Genomic DNA, 17774 nt, shown 5'->3' on the forward strand with positions numbered 1-17774 from the left:
ATGGGGAAGCCGGGCCCCGTATCTCCAGAGGGACCTGGCAGGGCTGGACAAGGGGCAGAGGAGGGGCTGCAGCATCTTCCCTGTCGGGAAAGCCTGAAAAGGCTTAGAAAAGAGACAACTAAGGGGGGGGGCATGAAAAAAGTTTAGAAAAGGATGCATGGAGTCAAAAGAGCTGATGGGAGGTAGGTTTGGGCTGGGCAAAGGACTAATTCAAATTGTGGCTTCCCTGCCACGTGATGCTGGGATGGCCACAGGAGGTCCGATAATGGGAGGTAAGAAGCCCTGGTGACTGAGGGGAACCTCCCCATGCAGAGCCAAGAGGCGGCCTCAGGAGGAGGCCTCGGCCCCTCTGCCCTGCTCCTGGCCCCCAGAGGAACTGCTTGGCCACCGTGCGAGACAGGAGGCTGGGTGGACCCTCCGGGGCCTGATCCAGCACTTTTGGTGTTCTTATCCGGGAAGGCTCAGCCCTCTCTGCCCTGCTGCTGGCCTTCCAGAGGAACAGGCGTCTGGATCCAGCAGGGCTCTTCGGAGGATGCTCTGAATGCTGGCGGAGGATCACTCGGGCGATGGGAGAGTTCTCTTTGGCCCTTCGGCCGTGTGGTCAAGAAGCCAGTCGGGGAAGTGGTTTTTGCAAACCCTTTATGTCCCTTTTCCTTGCCCTGAAGCCGCAGAGGGCGTGCCCCCCCTCCCCCCCCCTCACTTCTCCAGCTGGGCCAGGAAGAGGGGGAGGAGGCTCCTGCCAGCCACCCCCCTGCTCTGCTGCTGCTGCTGCTGCTGCTGCTTGTCTCTGCGGCAGGGAAGGCCCAGGCGGGGCCCTGCAGCCCACCCCCTCCGCAGGGCACCCTCCGTGTCCGCTGGGCCCCCGGCCATGAAGTTCTGGGCCGCCAGGATCATGTCCTCCTCGCGCACGCCTGGCACGGGCACCGTGGGGATGCCGGCAATCATCATGGCCAGGGCCAGGATGCAGATGTTGGGGGGCAGGCGGGGCGCTTGCGGAGCCCCTCCCTCGGGGTCCAGCGGTGCCGACAGCCAGACGAGGCCGCTTGGCAGGAAGCCCATCGGGGCCAGCGCGAGGTCTCCCCGGGAGCTGAAGCCCTGGCCGGCCGGCTGGCTGGGCGGGTGCAGTGCTGCGGGCGGGAGGCCCACCCAGCGGCTGCCCATCTGCTCAGCGGGATATCCTTGTGCTGGACCCAGATGGAGGAACCTGGAGGGCCGCGCTGTGGCCCCTGGGCTGGGGGGGCCGGGCGACAGGCAGACCCCCCCGCAGGGGAGCTGGAGGTCTGACTCGGGAAGCAGCTGGGGGGCGCTGAGCTGGGGGGGAGGCCCCCTCCTGAAGGGCAGCTTCCTCCTGAAGAGCCCCAGAGCAGAGAGCCCAGCTGGAGGTCCCAGAGGTCCCAGCTGGCTGCTTGGGGCCAGTTTGAGCTCTGTGCCGTTGGCATCTCCTAAAATGGGTGGGAGGAGAAGAGGCGTGAGCTGGAGGGTGGGGAAGGGGCTTTGCTTGTATCGCCGCCCCCAGGGGGGCATGGAGATGGGGGGCTCACATGGGGGGGGGGGGCAAAGTGTGCTTGGTTTCGCTTACCCACACACCTCCTGGCTGAGCAAACCTCTTTCTTTCTCTTGCGGGGGCTGTAATTTGCACTCCATCCGCTCCCAGTTTCTCACCCCGCCCCAGGAGCTGCAGAAAGCGTAGGAGGGGTTGCAGGCAGGATCCCAGGCGAGGCTGAGCAGGTGGCAGCTGCTGGCCCTTCCCCTGTGGGGCTCCCCCTGCAGGCAGAGGCAGTGGCCTGCGGAGCCTCACAAGGGACTCCCCCAGGCTCAGAAGCAGCAGGGGGCCAAGGGGCACGCAAAGGATGCTCCTGGCCACGGGCTGGCCACGGCTGAGCTTCCTGCTCCACCTGGCTGTGACCCCCCCCCCCGCCCTCCCCCAGCATCTCTTCTACAGGCAGCCCGAACAGGCCTGCCTTTGGGCCCGAAGCCGGCAGAGGGACCGAACGGCCTTCTGTTGGAGCTTTGGATTTCATTCTCAGCAGCCCCAGAGGGTTTTACTTCAATGTGCTGTTGGCGGATTGGGTCTCTCTCTTAACTTCTTTCACTTACCCGCTCTGTTCCACCCAGGAGCTTAGGGCTGCATCATGTGGATCTTTCCCTCCTTTTGTGGTCGCAACAACCCTGTGAGGCGGGTTGGGCCGAGAAATATCCACTGGCCCAGAGTCACACCCGGAGAGCTCCGCAGCTGAGCAGCGGTCTAAACCCAGGTGTTGCTCGTCCTGAGTTGATCTTGCGGGCTCCACACCATACTGGGTCTCCTGCCCCCTGACCTGCTTCACAGGGTTGTGGTGAGAATAACATGGGGGGGGGGAGGAACCACTGACACCACCCTGAGCTCGCGGGGAAAGGGGCGAGGCCAGGCGGACAGTTCTTTCTCCCTGATCTGTCTAGGGGCTCCTTGGCCATTCTTGCCTCGGGGGCTTCCAGTGCTGTAAATGGGACCCGATCCTGCGCTTCCTGTATGCCGAGGATTCCCCACCTTCCGCCGGCCCAGATTCTCTTAGGCAGGGGTAGTCAAACTGCGGCCCTCCAGATGTCCATGGACTACGGTTCCCATGAGCCCCTGCCAGGGGAGAAGCAGCTTTACCTTGCTGGGGTGGCGGGAGAGAGCAGGGGGGCATCCCCCCCCTCGCGTGCTCGGCCATGGCAGCAGTGGGGCCTGGCCTCCCTCCATTCTAGAACCGGTGTCACAGGGCGGGCCCTTACGTCACACAGGGAACCTGTGCAGCCGCTGCTTGCCCCTGGGCCCCGGCTGCAGGGCTTGCGTGCCGGAAGGGGGGTGGGGGGTGGGGGGGGCTGCTCCTTTGGTTATCAGCCCGATCTGCATTTCCACTCCCACCACTGGAGCTCATTTTGCTCAGGAGCATGTTTGGTTTATTGGACTGTCATCTTGTCTTGGTAGTAACAAAAACCCAGCATGCCTCGTGCCCCCCCCCTCCTACCACTTTGGGGCTGCTTCTTCACAGCACAGCTTTCCCAGTGTCGCCAGTGCTTCACGTTTCAAACGCTTGCCAGGAACCCCGTCCGGATGGGCCTTCTCCCACCCCCCTCTCCGAGTCCTTGCAGTGGTCTGCAGTTGGCATCTCTGCCCTGTCCCCCCTGCCAGGAATGCAAGAGCCAGGCGCTGGGCATCTCGTGGGGGGGCCGGGCTTCAGCCTGGCGTCCCCCAGCCCTTGGGGGTGGACTCAGGAGGTGGCGTGCGCACAGGGGCCTGGGCCGCTTCACTCGTATTTGCAGAAGTTCTTCAGGAGGGGCGGGAGGTCGAGCCCGTCGATGGCCAGCCGGTGCACAATATGCTTCTGGATGATCAGCCGGCAGAGGGTCTGCAAGGAGGGAACTGCGGAGAGCAAAAGGAGAGACATGTGGGAAGGCTGCAGGAAGGCGGCCTGGGCCTGTCAGAAGGGGCCCCTGCCAGCCCCCCAGCAAGCCACGGACCCTCGGGAGCGCTCCAGAGTGGAGCAGGAAGGCTTCGGCTGCAAAGCCCCAGGGGGGAGCGAGGCCCAGTCTGGCCGGAATGGGCCCGTTCAGCCTGGCAGCACATCTTAAGGAACAGGTCCCACCCCCTCCCCGGAACTTCTGTGCCGTTCTCTGGGTCCCAATCCCCGCCAGGGCAAAAGACAGCAAGTAGTCTGGGCAGGGCTTATGAGGGGAACAACCCTCCCCCCACGATGCCTTTGCTCCCTGCCCCCAGACCCCGCTTGGAGTACTGAGTATACAGGCTACCCCCACCCTCTTTTCTTCCTCCTCAAAGACCTCTTTGGGCCAGGGGAGGTGGGAACAGGCAAGAGAGCAACCGGCCCCAGGCAGGGCCACAGGGGCCCTCTGAATTCGGCAAGCAGAGGAAAGCATTGTTCACTGCAACATCTGAACACACCTTGAGCATAAAGATACCAGCTACAAAGCTGAAGCGCAGGCCTGAGGACATGGGAGGCAAGCAGAGACAGCTGCCCAGGGTCCCGAGAAGCCAGTCCCCCAGCATCAGTGAGACACCCACCGGAGGGGAGGGGAGGGGAGGGGAGGGGAGGGAAGGGGAGGGTGCCCCTTCCAGACATGCCTCTCCTTCCTGCTGGGCCAGAGGGGGCAGGCCGGTTGTTCCCTGGCTTGCCTCCTGTGTAGAGCCAGCTTGATGTAGTGGTTAGGAGCACAGCCTTCTAACCTGACGAGCCGGGTTTGATTCCCCACTCCTCCATGTGCAGCCAGCTGGGTGACCTTGGGCTCACCACATCACTGATAAAGCTATTCTGGCCAAATACAAATCATCAGCGCTCTCTCAGCCTCCCCTCCCTCCCAGGGTGTCTGTTGTGGGGAGAGGAAGGGAAGGCGAATATAAGCCACTTTCAGGCTCCTGTTATTAAAAAGTGGCATATAAGAGCCTCTTCTTCCTCTTCTTCTTGTCCTGCAACAGGGCATTTCACTGCCTCTCTCTCTCGATACAGAAGCATCTGCCTGGCCTCTGGGGATGTCCCACAAGCTCTTCCCTTGCCACAGATGAGCCATGCAAGGGGGGTTAAGGCTGGAAGAGCCCCTCTCGGGTGCATTTTCCCCAGGTGCAGTGAGCACCGGGCTCTCGTTCTGGCCACTCGCAGGCCTTGGTTGCCTTTGGTGAGGGTTTGCCTGGCCTTGCAGGTGTTTCTCCGGGCCCCCTATGAGCATGACTTGCCGAGGGAGTGCCAGGCTTCCTGCAGAGACAAACCTCCGTGCCCGCCCCCTTCCTCTGGACAGGGACTTCCCTTCTTCTTTCTCATGGTTGCTGTTCTGCAAATTAGTTTCTTGGAGAGGCTCAAGAGACTTTGCAAGTAAAGGTCTTGGGAGTGGGAGAATCAGGCCCCGGCTATGAGCTACAGCCCTAGATTCTTCTACCTGCTCTGGGGCAGGCCCCCTTAGGGGGTGCTTTTCTGCTGGGGTCATCAGTGGGAAGCCATGGTTGACCTGCAGTAGAACTCCTCAAGGAGCTCCTTCGAGACCAACCAGATTTTAGGAGGGTGGAGCTTTTGGGAGTCAGAGGTCTGGGATCTGCTGGAGGGAGCTTTGACTCCAAAATCTACACCCCCAAACACTTGCTGGTCTCTGAGGTGCTCTGCGTTTCTCTTCTCCGCTTTGCTCCAGACGGGTGGTGAGCCGGATCTGGGATTGCCCTTCCCGTAATGCCCCCGAGAAAGCCAGTGCCTAAGAGGGCTCTGGGCCTTGTCCTTTTGCACGGCCCTTCTTGGCTCGGCCTTCCAGGCCTCCTTGCTGCTTGCGGTGCCTCTGGAGCGGGTGTGCCCAGAAGGGCCCATGTCCAGATCCCCTGCCGGGCGTCCCTCTGACTGCAGACAGGCCTCCTTGGGCACACGGGCATGGGCCCTCCCGGCCCCACGGTCGCCTCCGATCCCCAGGCTGGCCCCATGGAACCCGTCCGGCGGAGATGACGGCCGGATGAGTGTGCCTCTTCCGCACTCCCTCCGCCTCTCACCTCCATGCTGAGTCACAGCTCAGTGCCACGGCTGAGAAAAGCGTGTCCCAGCGGAAGTCCTCCTGAAGGGGGATCAAGGTGCTTCTTGGGCGTGGGGGGAGGGGGGGCACGGCTTCTGCGCCTTCCGTCCCTTAAGCTTGTGGTTCTGTTCTTAGCTTGGTCTCCGCTGAACCTCAGACAAACGGAAGGTTTGAACCAGTGAGGAGATTGGCTGGCTGGCAAGGCCCCTTTCCGGTTGAATTGCTGCCTGTTTGCAGTGGGGGAAGCTTCTCTCCTTTCACAGCTAGCTTTGCAGGAAGGTCCTCTTCCTGGCTCCACCCTTTCTCTCAAGCAGCCTCATCAAAACAAGCCCCCCATGCCCCCCCCCAAGGGCACACTGCTCCTCCCCACCCCCCTGGGTCTTGCCTCTCCAACTGCTTGAAAGGGTGTTTTTACAGGCGTGTCTCATCTCTCTGTCCAGGTCAGCCTGTTCCAGAATGAAGGGCTCCTCCTGGCGTCCCTCCTTAGGAGCTCTCCGCATCCTCAGACAGATGAACCAGCTTCCCTGGGTCTCTTCTTCCCTCCCTTCTTCTCTGTCACTCTGCAGATTCCACCCATGCTCACCTCATCCCCAGGCAGCACAGCTGCAACCCTGCCTTGTTTTGATCTTCCCTTGGCCTCTGCTCTTTCCCTTGGACCCTCCCTTAGGGCCGCCTCATTTCCCCGCCTGCCTGGCACGGGGGGGGGGGGGGCTTCAGCAGGTGGTCCCTCTACTCGTGGCCTTCCAGATTAGCTCTGAGATCCCGACTTGCTCTCAGGATGGCCAAAACACCTCTCCCTGCCCTGCTGCGCTGGGGCAGCTATTTGTAAATAGTCATGCATTTTCCGTTTGTTAAAGAAAATAAAAGAGGGTCCACTATCAATGGAAATCGCGCCCTGCTCTCCTTTAAATGGCCGTCCCTCAAAGCCTTCAAAAGACTCATTGTCTCTCCCCTCAACCTCCTCTTCCCCCAGTTCCCACAAGCCTTTCGCCGCATGACTTGGTCTCCGCCTCTCCAGCATGCTCTCCTCTGCATCTCCACTCTGCAGTTTCTCTCTGTGTCTCCAGTCGCTTCCGGCCCAGGGCAGCCCCACATACAAACATCCTCTCGTTCACGGCCCGGCTTGGATCTGGCCGAAGGGGGTCCGCCACGGCTCCCTAGATGGTCCCGCTGTCTCCTCTTCCCTGGCAGCCTTCCCCTTTTCCTGGCATCTCTTTTCCGGTGACGCTGGTCTCTCCTTGTCACGTGCCCAAAGCACAGGGGCCTCAGCTGAGTCCTTCTGGCTTTTGGGGAGAGCTCACACCTGACTTGATCTTTCGACACATCTGTAAAAGTCTCCTCCAACAACAGAGTCAAATGAATTAACATTTTGCCTGTCAGCCTTCTCCACTTTCCAACTTTCACGCCCAGGCATGGTAATAGGTGATTCTCTGGTGTGAATTCACTTGCTCCTGGTCACCTGCGACACCTGCTTGTGCTTGAGAACCTTCTCCAGCTCCTTCCTGCCCCCCCCCCCAGACTCCGTCTCCTTCTGCTCTCTTGGCTGCAGTGTCCCTTTTCAGTTGGAAATGGAGCTCAGGGAGAGAAAATCTTGAGCCATGCAGATGGCGCCTGTGGTGGGATAAGAATCCTATCCAGCCTGGGGGGGGGGGGGCGGGAGGGGTGGTCATTATTCGGGTCAAATCCCAACCCCCAGCCCCCATTTCTACTCTCCTCATGACAAATGAAAGGAACATTGACTCTTCAAGGTTTGTGCCCTGAAACTCTGGTTGGTTGCTAAGATACTGCTGGACGGGAATCCTAGAGCTGTGCAAGCCCCAGGTTAAAGCCAACCAGGACAAAGTGTCTGTGTCCTTCCTGGGAAAAGACCTCTGGAACTGCTCAAATCTAACCCTTACATCAGGCCTACTGATAGGTTGGCTCTCTGAGCACCAGCCCTCTCAGCCTGTGACATGAACCTTTTGATTCTGAACTGTCTTTGGGCACTGGATATTCCTGAACATTTCTAGTGGGCCCAGCCACACAAGCCCAGTCAACAATTGTATTTTATGGGCTAGCTTATTTATGGGGAATAAACTGGCTCGGTGTTCTCTGTCCTCTCCCCACCCCGGTCCTTGGAGACCTGAATACAACAGAGGAAACTGAAATTAGAATCACCGAATCCTAGAATTTGAAGGGTCCCAACAGGATAAGGATCTGTCCAACTGCTGCTTGAAGACCACCAGGGGGAGCTCACCACCTAGAATCCCAGAGTGGGAAGGGGCCATCCAGGCCATGCAGTCTCACCCCCTGCTCAGTGCAGGATCAGCCTCAGGCATCAAGGAGAAGGATCTGTCCAGCCGCTGCTTGAAGACGGCCAGTGAGGGGGAGCTCCCCACCTCCTTAGGCAGCCCCTTCCCCTGCTGAACTAGACTCACATAATCCTAGAGTGGGAAGGGGCCATGCAGGCCATCTAGTCCCACCCCCTGCTCAGTGCAGGATCAGCTTCAAGCTTCCAGGAGAAGGATGTCAAATTGCTGCTTGAAGAAGGCCAATGAGGGGGATCTCCCTGCTGGCCTCCTTAGACTGCTCCTCTGGTCCTTTTCAGTCGTGGCCCCTGCCTTGTTTGGTGGGCTTCCTAGGAAGGGGAGGGGCCATGACTCTGGCAGAGCCTCTGCTTAACAGGAAGGAGATCCTGGCTCAATCCCTGGCGGCATCTCCAGCTGAAAGGACCAGGAAGCAGGTGAAGCGACAGGCCTGTCTGCCCAAGACCCTGGAGAGCTGTGTCCAGTCCTGGCAGACGAGACGTACCGCGACGGGCCCAGGGCCTTCCTGCCGTGTGTCGGGGTCCTCCTCTCCTTGGGAGTACTGAGTAAGCACTGGGAGGAGGTGTCATTAGCAATGGCTTTTAATGGGATTTGAGCCACGGTGTCTTCTTTAGGGGGTGCACGGGGTTTTATTTTGGGACTGTAAGCTGCTTTGCATGGCAAGGGAGAGGCAAGAGAGAGATTTTAATTAGTGAAAAATGGGAAGTGAGACGTCCGTGTGAAGAAGCCATGTGGGCGTCTCTGTAGAGTTTTCCTTTGCATGACAAATGGATTCAAGAGCCCCCTGGGGGGCCCCGCCCAGACTGCTTGGCAGTGCTGCAGTTTGGCACCCTCCATGCAGGGCGGGCCTTGCCTGGGTTTGCCCCACATACTGCACAGCACTGCAGGCTTGACCTTGGCCACTGGCCCAGGAAGCAACCTCATGACAGCCAGAGACCGGATCTAGGCCCGCCACCTCCTCCTGTGCAAGGGCCTGGGGCCCATGGCTGTGGCTTCCCCCACTGAGAGGCAGAGGGAGCCTTGAGGGGCTGCCTGCCGCTGGAACGCACCCCATGGGTAGCCAGCAAGGAGAGGTGCGAGGCACAAAGGGGGGGGGCAATACTGCTGCTGCCCCAGTGGCTGGAGCCTGGCCCAGGACTGCCCACCCCCGCAGACGTTTCTTCCGCCTCCCCTTGGCTCATCCTTCTCCCAACCAGCTCCTTTCCAGGGTCCTCCATGTAGCCCTGAGTGTGAATTCTGGGGAATGCCAGGTCCTCCCCTTCAGACCCTTCTCTGTGCAGCCTGGAGGCCCCTCTCTACTGATCAGAGGTCCAGGGGAGGGGCTTTGGAGGCCTGCTCCAACCAAGGGCCCCTTCAAAGGCAGAAGTCTCTGCTTCCAGCCGTTGCCCGCTCCCATCCCTGCCTTCAGCCCCCTGTTCTACCCAGGGTGCTCTGGGTACAGTGCTCCGGTGAGCCTTGGGTGCCCCCGGGTGGTTGTGCCGGTGGGGAAGAGGCTGAAAGGTGGGGGCCTTTTGAAGCTGAGGATGGAGGCAGGGCAGCATATTGGCTGGGGGGGGGAGTGGGGTCTGAAAAAAGCAAACTCAGCTTCCTTCGACCAAACAGGCGGCAGGAATGATCTTGGGGCAGAGATGCTAAGGCCGGCCTCCAGGATGAACACCCGCGGGCAAAGAGAACTGCCTTGTCTGGATCAGACCCTCACTTCATCAAGGCCCGTCTCTCCCGTCTTGCCGACTCAGCCTGGTAGCGGCCTTAGACATCACCTCCTTCCTGAGCCTTCGTGCCTGCAGGGGCTGCCGGGGACTGAGCCTGGGACCCCTGGCCTGCTTGCCACAAGGCCCCTCTTCACCCTTGGTCGGCCGAGGTCAGGGTTGTCTACGCAGAAGGGCAGAAGCTCTCCACCAACTCAGACTGGGGTTTTTACATCACCAACAGCTGGAGAGGTGGGGGGGGGAGGATCCTTCTGAAGGCCAAGGCAGCCCCTCCCCCCCAGCCATGGAGGACCTGGTCTTCAGACAAACCCCCCCCCCCCCCCCCGTCCTGGGAGCTGAGCTTCCCACCCAGGCAGCCCTCGAGGACAGAGCCAGGATACCTACAGCCATGTTCCACCTGGATGAGTCGGACGCTCTTGGTGGAAGCAAAGACGTCGACAACGGCGTAGAGGGGGCAGGCGGCAGGCAGGCCCTTGGCGCTGGGCCCCATGTCCTCCCCGTTGATGACCATGTGCATGTCGGCCGTCCCGTCAGGCTGCAGAGTGTAGAGGACCCCAATGCGGCTCCTCCGGGCTGTGGCTGGCAACACGTTGTTCTTGTACAGGTCGTCCAGGATGTGGCTGTACCGGCTGGGCCTGCTCCGCCCCACCAGCTTGTCTCGGGGGATCCGCACCTGCTCAATCAGCAAATAGGGGTCGGCGAGGAAGCCCCGCACCCTTCCCGGGCTCTGCTCCGGGGCGCCCTCCGGAGTGACCCGGTTGTGGTTGCGGGTGATGGCAAAGACCCAGCTGTCGCCCCTGTTGACCAGGTCGGGCAGGGAGTACTCGGGCACCACGTCCAGGCTGGAGGGGTCTCTGGCCATCAGCCCCACCCGCAGGTGGCCGCACCAGCCCAGCTCCTTCTCCTCGATCTCCACCAGGAAGACCTGCCCCGGGGCCAGGGGCTCCTGGCTGAAGCACAGGCCGTTGGCAAAGCTCTCCACCCGCGTGGCCTGGGTGCGGGAGGGGTCCAGGCGGACGTTTGCCCCGTGGACAGGGTGGAACCTGCTGGGCGGGCAGCAGGAGGACGCCATCACGGGACCTCTCTCTCTCCCAGAGGCTATTTTTAAGTGGCCTCCGAGGGGAGGCAGCTGCTGACCCTGTCCGCCTGGGGGAGGGGAGGGGAGGGCCTGCAGGAACTGGCCAGGTCCTAGTGCTGGACCTCCACAGGGCTGGCGGGGCCCTGCAGAAGGGCCAACCCGGCAGAGTCCTGCATCCTGCACATTTCAGCACGCCACACAAACGCTGCACTACGGAGCCCCAAAACACCGCTTCAACCTGGGGAGGCTCCTTTGTCTCCCCCATCTGCCTCCCCCGGCAAAGACCTTTTGGTTTGGTTGGTTTGGGCGTTCCTCCAAGGACAGGTGTCGACCCTCCTCCCTGCCTCTGGCATTGCTGACCCTGAACGGAGGGTCTTGATCATTTTAAATGCTTTTGCCCGTCCTGGTGCTTTGTGGACGAGGAAAGCAGAACTCTGGCATGCAGATCCCTGTGGGTGGAGGTGGGTGGGGGGGTCATCTGGAGAGGCCTGCCTGCACACCGAAGCCGCGACCCCGAGGACCCAGACGGAGCCCCCCCCTGCCTGCCCCCCCCCCGTGTGTGGGCCTGCACAGCCCGCGAGCGGCGAAGGAGGGGCTGCTGGCCCAGGGCGGGGCAGGGCGGTGGTCGCCGTCCGCAGAGCCAGAGGCCGCCGGCAGGAGCCCCCCTCCCCCCCCCCGGCTGCGCTTGGCCTTCCGGGGCCCTTCCGGGGAGCGAGGCGGAACACCCCGCGCCCCAGCCGGGACAGCGCGCTCCGGCAGCCCCCACGGCCCCCGGGACGGGCGAGGGAAGAGGGGCGGGGTGTGGGGGTCGCCGTGCTGGCCGGTCCGGAGCAGCAGAGCGCGGCCAGAGTCCAGCGGCGCTTTCCACGCCCGCAAAGTTTGGTTCTGGGAAGAAGCTGGAGCCGCCGAATGAATGAATGAATGAATGGATTGGAATGAATGAGGAGGCGGAAGGGGAGCCGGGGGGGGGCGCTTCTCCGGGGAATTACGGTACAGCGTCCCTTGGCCCCGCCCCTGTCTGGTGATCGCGGCCGGGTCATATGAGCGGCTGTCACGTGCGGCCGGCCCCATTCGCCGGCGCGGGGCTGGCGGGCAGCGAGAGAGAGAGAGAGAGAGACAGAGAGAGAGAGAGACGGCGCCAGGGTGAGCCGGGCGGGACGGGCGAGGGGCGCCGCGGGGTCCCTCCGCCGCCGCCGCCGCGCTCCCCCTCCCCTGACGGCCTCTCCCCCCTCCTCCCCCCGACAGATGCGCGCCTTGTCTGGATCTGCCGCGCTGCTGCTGCTGCTGGTGCTGCTGTCCGGGGCCGGGGCGGGGCCGTCGGGGCACGCGGTGGGCTACCTGCCGGGGCTGGCCAAGCAGCCGTCCTTCCGCCACTACTCGGGCTACCTGGACGTGGACCAAGACAAGCACCTGCACTACTGGTAGGGGGGCGGGCGGGACGAGGCGGGCGGGGGTCTGCTCCTCCTCCCCTGCCCTCACCTGTCGCCTTGGCCGGCCCTCCGTGCAGGTTCGTGGAGGCGCAGGGCGGCGACGCGGCGGACAAGCCCCTGGTGCTGTGGCTGAACGGCGGGCCCGGCTGCAGCTCCGTCACGGGCCTCCTCACCGAGCACGGGCCCTTCACGGTCAGTAGCGGCGGCCCCGGAGGGAGGGAGGGAGGGCGGGCGGCCAGGGGGCCCGGATCCGCTTCTCGCTCTCCAGACAGGGGGGGGGGCGTCGGGGTCCCTGCCCCCTTCTGCTTGCTGGGCGGCAGGGTCCTCCCTCGTGGGGGCTCCACTGAGAAGCGCCTCTCTTGCAGATTCAGGAGGATGGGGCCACCCTGGAGTACAACGACTACGCCTGGAACAAGGTAGGCCCTTTGGAGGCTGCCCACCTGGGGGGGGCTGGGGCTGGGGCAGGGGTCTGTCCGGGGCCTGATGCCTCTCCTCCTTTCCCTCCGCTTCTTCCGCAGCTGGCCCACATCCTGTACTTGGAGTCCCCCATCGGCGTGGGCTACTCCTACTCGGACGGCAAAGACTACCAGACCAATGACACGGAGGTGGGTGCTGGCCGGGGCCCGGCGGCTGGACTCGGGGGTCTGCCTGCCTGCCTGCCTGCCTGCGGTTGGCGTCCCAGTCACCCCTCTCCTCTCCTCTCCTCTCCTCTGCCAGGTGGCCCGGGTGAACTACCTGGCCCTGAAGCAATTCCTCCGCCTCTACCCGGAGCACTGTGGCAAAGACCTCTACCTCACCGGCGAGAGCTACGGGGGCATCTACATCCCCACCCTGGCCACCCTGGTCATGCAGGACCCCAGCCTCAACTTGAAGGTGGGTGGGGGCCGGGGGGCTTCTCCTCTTGGGCGGGGGGGGGGGGTGTCTTTGTTTCCTAGCTGAGCGGCAGCAGTGTCTCAGGGAAGACGCCTGGGTGGGGCAGCAGTGCCACAGAATCCTGTCAGCCAGATTGAGCTTGCTACCAAGCTTGCGTGGGCAGATGCTAAGTGCTTCCAATTTCCGGCTCCTGGCACCGTGCCCGCGGGGGAAGGTGGGGCTGTGGGTGCAGACAGGTTGGCACGCTAAGCCCCGAAGCTCAGCAGAAATGGGGCATTTCCTCTGGTGCCTTCCTTGGAGGCCTCAGAGCTGCTTTTAGCCTGGAGGGGCAAGGCGGGCGGAGGAAGTGGCCCTGGGGGCGGGGCAAGAACACGGAGGACAAGTCAAAGGCCGGGCGGGGTCAGCTTCTGGAATTTGGGGCCAGGACACGCTCCTCCCTTCCCTGGTTGTCGTGGCTGAGGGTCTCCTCTGTGGCTGGGCTGAACACCACTTCACTTCCGGTGGTGCCTGCAAAACACCAGCCTTGAATGCTTTCATGCTGACCTTATCCTTTCCTCCGAGGGGCTTCAGAAACGTTGTCATAGGCGGCTTCAGATGGGCGTGAATTCACTAGACATCCTTCCCTTGTTCTCCCGGTATTCTAAGATCTAAGCTTGGGCAGGGGGGAAATCCTAGACCAGCACAAAATGCCCCTCGCCCAATCTCGGAAGCTATGAAGGGTCGGCCCTGGTCAGTCCTGGATAGGAGACCCCCCGGGACGTGTGGGGAAGCTCCAGAGAAGCAGGCAGTGGCCGACCCCCCCCCCTGCTCCGGCCTTGAAGACCCTGCAGGTCCTGTTGGGGAGGGGGGAGCCAGGCGGCCCTTGGGCAGTGAGTGAGGGGCCACAGAGGCAGCGCTACTGTCAGAAAGGGCCCTCTCTGAGCTTCCAGATCTCCATGGAAAGGCAGCGCAGCCAGCCGCCCCCCCCCCACCCCCAGGCCGAGTGCTCCTTGTTGGAGGAGGGGGGGCTGAGAGTCTTCCTGTGTCTCTAGGGCCTCGCCGTGGGCAACGGGCTCTCCTGCTACGAAACCAACGACAATTCCCTGGTGTATTTTGCTTACTACCACGGCCTCCTGGGCACCAGGTGAGAGCGGGAGGGGTGGGCGGGAGGCGCGGAGCGACGCCAGGAGGAGGGTGGAGGCCCTCATGGCCGCCGGCACGGGGGTGGGCAGAAGGAATTGCCCTGAGGCCTCTGCTGCCGCTATTCCCTCGCAGGCTCTGGACGGACCTGCAGAAGTTTTGCTGCTCCCAGGGGAAATGCAACTTCCACGACAGCTCCAGTGTGAATTGCACCCTTGCTGTGAGTGTGGGGTGGGAGTCTCGGGGGCCGGGCCACATGCCTGTTCAGGGGGGTGGGTCCTGTCCTTGCTCACCCAGCTTTGGCCGGGATCCCAGCTTGCTCTTTGTGAATGACGGCAGATGGTGGAGGTGATCCGCATCGTGGACGAGTCGGGCCTTAACATCTACAACCTCTATGCACCGTGTGCCGGCGGAGTGCCCGGCAGCTACAGGTACGCCTCCCTGGGGTGAGGTCTGAGGGGCCAGCCCTCTGTGGGAGCTGCCTCTGTTCAGAGCCCCACAGGTGCAGGCGGCACTCAGGAGGTGCTGTGCTTGGCCTTGCCCGCAGGTACCATGAGGATAAGCTGGTCACCCACGACCTAGGCAACACCTTCATACGGCAGCCGGCCCGTTACACGTGGAGACAGGTGAGAGCAGGCCTGGGAACCGGGGGGGGGGGGGGGGGGCTTCGAAGTGCGCAGAAAGAGGCCTTGACACCCACCACGGCTGGAAGGTCCCCTGGGGGGTGGAGCCACCTTCCCTGGCAGGGCCGCCGTTTCTGCCTCCCCCTGGGGGGGTGGCCCCTTGGCTGGATCCCGACGGCCACTCCCACTTGGGTGCCCCCCTCCATCGGCCTCCAGCGCTCCACGGTGGCCCGGCCCGGCCCGGCCCTGGGATTTGTGCTCTCGCTGACCTCTGGATGCCCTCGAAGCGTGCCTGGCTTTCCTCTGCCCGTGGACACGTGCCGCAATGAGAAGGGGGAGGTTTGACACTGAAAGGAACTGTTGGCCCTTCTCCCCCTCCCTCCCCCCCTCCCCCCCGCCACAGAATCTGCTGCTGATGCCCAAAGGCAAGAAGGGGGTTCGGCTGGACCCCCCCTGCACCAACACCACAGCCCCCTCCAACTACATGAATGACCCGCAGGTGCGCAAGGCCCTGCACATTGCAGATGACGCCCCTGAGTGGGAGATGTGCAGGTGAGTGGCTGGGCCTAGACCGGGGTTGGGGAAGGGCTTGAGAGGGCCTGACTCTGCCTCCTCCTCCTCCTCCTCCTCCTTGCAGCTTTGCCGTGAGTCGGGGCTACAAGCGCCTCTTCAGCAAGATGAACGACCAGTACCTGAAGCTCTTGGGCGCTGCGGTGAGTGAGGAAGGAAGGAAGGAAGGAAGGGAGGGAGGGAGGGAGGGAGGGAGGGAGGGAGGGAAGGAAGGAAGGAAGGAAGGAAGGAAGGAAGGAAGGAAGGAAGGAAGGAAGGAAGGAAGGAAGGAAGGAAGGAAGGAAGGAAGGAAGGAAGGAAGGAAGGAAGGAAGGAAGGAAGGAAGGGGGCTGGCTGGGCCCCACCCCCCACCATGAACGCCTTGGGGCAGGATGGGGGGCATTGGCTGGGGCACCACCCACCGGCTGGCTCTCCCACAGAAATACCGCATCTTGCTGTACAACGGGGACGTGGACATGGCGTGCAATTTCCTGGGGGACGAGTGGTTCGTGAACTCCTTGGACCAGAAGGTAGGCTCTGGGGGGGGGGGGAAGGGGGGGCTGTTGCTGCTGCCGGTGGGGGCTTTAAGCAGGGCGCTCTCCAGGGCTTTGCAGCGGTGCTGCTGTGGCTGCCTTCCCTCACAGAGGCGGCTGAGCCTGACAGAGTCCCCCCATCCCGGAAGAAGCCCCACCCCCACCCCACCCCACCCGTCTTTTGGGCCTCTTCCTCTCTCAGCCCCTCTGCTGCTCCCCTCCCCAAGGGACTCGTGTGCCTGCTAGAATGTTCTTCCTTCCAGAGTATGCAGGGAGGCCCAGGTTTCTGGCTGCTCCTCCTCCAGGGAGGGGCTGAGCCCACCCTAGGAATGGCAGAGGGGGTCTGAGCTGGGGCCCGGCTTGGCTGCCCCCTGGGTGGGCCCTGGCCGTTCTCCGCCTGCCTGGAGCAGCAGGAGAGTGAGCATCTTGCCCGGCTGGCCGGCCGGCCCTTCAGTAGATCCCCCTGGAGCTTCACGGACCAACCTTGATGGGCTCCTGTCCCTTACCCGGTCCGCTCCCTGGTGCCTCGGAGGAGGCCTGGCCACAAGACCTGCTTCCTTGGCCTGTGCTGAGGCCTGGACAGCCCCCCCCCCTTGGCAGTCATAACTGGGGGAGGGTTGTTTGTCCCCCAGCTGGAGGTCAGCCGTCGGCCCTGGATCTACACCGATGAGAATGGGCAGGACCAGATCGGAGGCTTCGTCAAGGAGTTCACCGGCATCTCCTTCCTGACCATCAAGGTAACGTTGGGTGTCTTTGGTGAAGGGAGGGGGGAATCCCTGTGGCTTCTGTGGGCGCAGAGTGGGGTGGGTGGGGGCTGGAGGCATAACTGGATGGGCCAGGGGACTCTTGGGGTCCCTCCCAGCTCTGTGTGGCCCCCTCCCTGCCCCCACAAGTGAGCTTGGACTCCGCTGGGCCTTGGGGGGGTGAGAGGTTGGGGGTGCCGGGCTGGAGCCCCTGAGCCAAACAGACCTGACGGGCCACTGGGTCAGGGCGGAGTTAAGGACACAAGACTGGCAGGTGGGCTTTGCTAGCCGAAGGGACAGGAGCAGAGCCCCCACGGCCAGGTCGTGGTGTGGTGGAAGCAGACTTTACCGGAGGTCAGCCATCACTGGGACGTGGAGGTGGGTCGGCCCACAGCTGACTCCCCACCACGGCCAGAAGAGGGGGGGGGTGGGAGGGTGAGCCCACAGAGGCAGGGAGCGCCCAGGAGGGGTGGGGCCCTAACGCTCGCTGTGCCCCTTCTGCAGGGTGCAGGCCACATGGTGCCCTCGGACAAGCCCCGGGCCGCCTTCAACGTGTTTGACCGCTTCATCAACAAGAAGCCCTTCTAGCGCACACGGCCCCCCCCCCACGGGCCTGCCCCCCAGGGCACTCGCCTTCGCCTCTCCTCCGGCAGGGCTGCTGTGCGGCCACCAAGAGGCCAGATCCGCACTCCCAGGCCCCAGCCGGGGGGCTCTCAGCACTGACCCTCCCCCCCCCCCCCGTGGGCCTCCTGGGCTTCCCTGGGGACTGGGGGGCGTCCCACAGGGCTCTCCCACCCCCCGCTTCCTCTTGTGCACTGTCTCTGGGGAGGCCTCCGTGCTCAGCCCCACTTCTCAATCGCTAGAGATGATGAAGGACCCCGAATCGGATGTCAAAGGGCAGCCTGGCTGGGCCAGGGTTTGGCTGCACACGCGCAAACACCCCCCTTGTCTGGAACTCTGGTGGGGGGGGGCGGGGCGGGGCAGGCCATTAAAGCATTTCTGACCGCAGGGCTGGTCTGCGTCTCCTTTTTCCAGGGTCAGGGCCCTCCCCCCCCCCCAAATCGGGCTGCCGTGGGTGTGGCTGGTGGGGGAGGGGGAGCCAGGCCAGTCTGAGGAAGAGGAAGATCCTCCTCCTGGTTTCTGTTCTGCTGGGGGGAGGGGGGGGAGCACTGCCTCGGTCCCAGGCCCCACTTAGGCAGGGGGGAGGGCAGCACTTGCTTGTGGGGCAGCCTCCTGGGCCCCCTCCTTCTGCCACAGCAGGAAGGCTTGAGCTTCCTTAAACTTTGGCCCC

The 17774-nt window shown here is 63.1% G+C and overlaps 3 protein-coding genes across 4 annotated transcripts; 1 reads left to right on the forward strand and 2 right to left on the reverse strand.

Moving 5' to 3' along the window:
* Positions 1–620: 620 nt before the first annotated feature.
* Positions 621–2719, reverse strand: SPATA25 (spermatogenesis associated 25). Of its 2 annotated transcripts, XR_013230660.1 has the most exons (3): positions 2636–2719; positions 1580–1675; positions 621–1442 (listed from the first exon to the last, which is right to left on the reverse strand). XR_013230660.1 is itself a non-coding variant. In XM_077336135.1 (2 exons), the coding sequence occupies exons 1-2, from the start codon at positions 2691–2693 to the stop codon at positions 697–699; spliced, it is 804 nt and encodes a 267-aa protein (XP_077192250.1). In that variant the 5' UTR covers positions 2694–2712; the 3' UTR covers positions 621–696. The 2 variants fall into 2 exon arrangements, 1 of the variants encoding a protein (XP_077192250.1); XM_077336135.1 differs by lacking the exon at positions 1580–1675 and having other exon boundaries at positions 2636–2712.
* A 173-nt stretch (positions 2720–2892) lies between these two features.
* NEURL2 (neuralized E3 ubiquitin protein ligase 2) lies at positions 2893–11089 on the reverse strand. The gene is made up of 2 exons (XM_077336134.1): positions 9920–11089; positions 2893–3385 (listed from the first exon to the last, which is right to left on the reverse strand). The coding sequence occupies exons 1-2, from the start codon at positions 10605–10607 to the stop codon at positions 3270–3272; spliced, it is 804 nt and encodes a 267-aa protein (XP_077192249.1). The 5' UTR covers positions 10608–11089; the 3' UTR covers positions 2893–3269.
* A 551-nt stretch (positions 11090–11640) lies between these two features.
* CTSA (cathepsin A) lies at positions 11641–17491 on the forward strand. The gene is made up of 15 exons (XM_077336133.1): positions 11641–11756; positions 11859–12034; positions 12121–12235; positions 12409–12459; positions 12562–12648; positions 12761–12916; positions 13948–14039; positions 14171–14255; positions 14375–14466; positions 14583–14661; positions 15062–15210; positions 15296–15371; positions 15648–15737; positions 16373–16477; positions 16988–17491. Exons 2-15 carry the CDS (start codon positions 11859–11861, stop codon positions 17069–17071), a joined length of 1437 nt encoding a protein of 478 aa, XP_077192248.1. The 5' UTR covers positions 11641–11756; the 3' UTR covers positions 17072–17491.
* The last annotated feature ends 283 nt before the right edge of the window (positions 17492–17774 follow it).

This window comes from Paroedura picta, chromosome 4 (assembly GCF_049243985.1).
Source record: "Paroedura picta isolate Pp20150507F chromosome 4, Ppicta_v3.0, whole genome shotgun sequence".
NCBI classification, from domain to species: Eukaryota; Metazoa; Chordata; class Lepidosauria; order Squamata; family Gekkonidae; genus Paroedura; species Paroedura picta.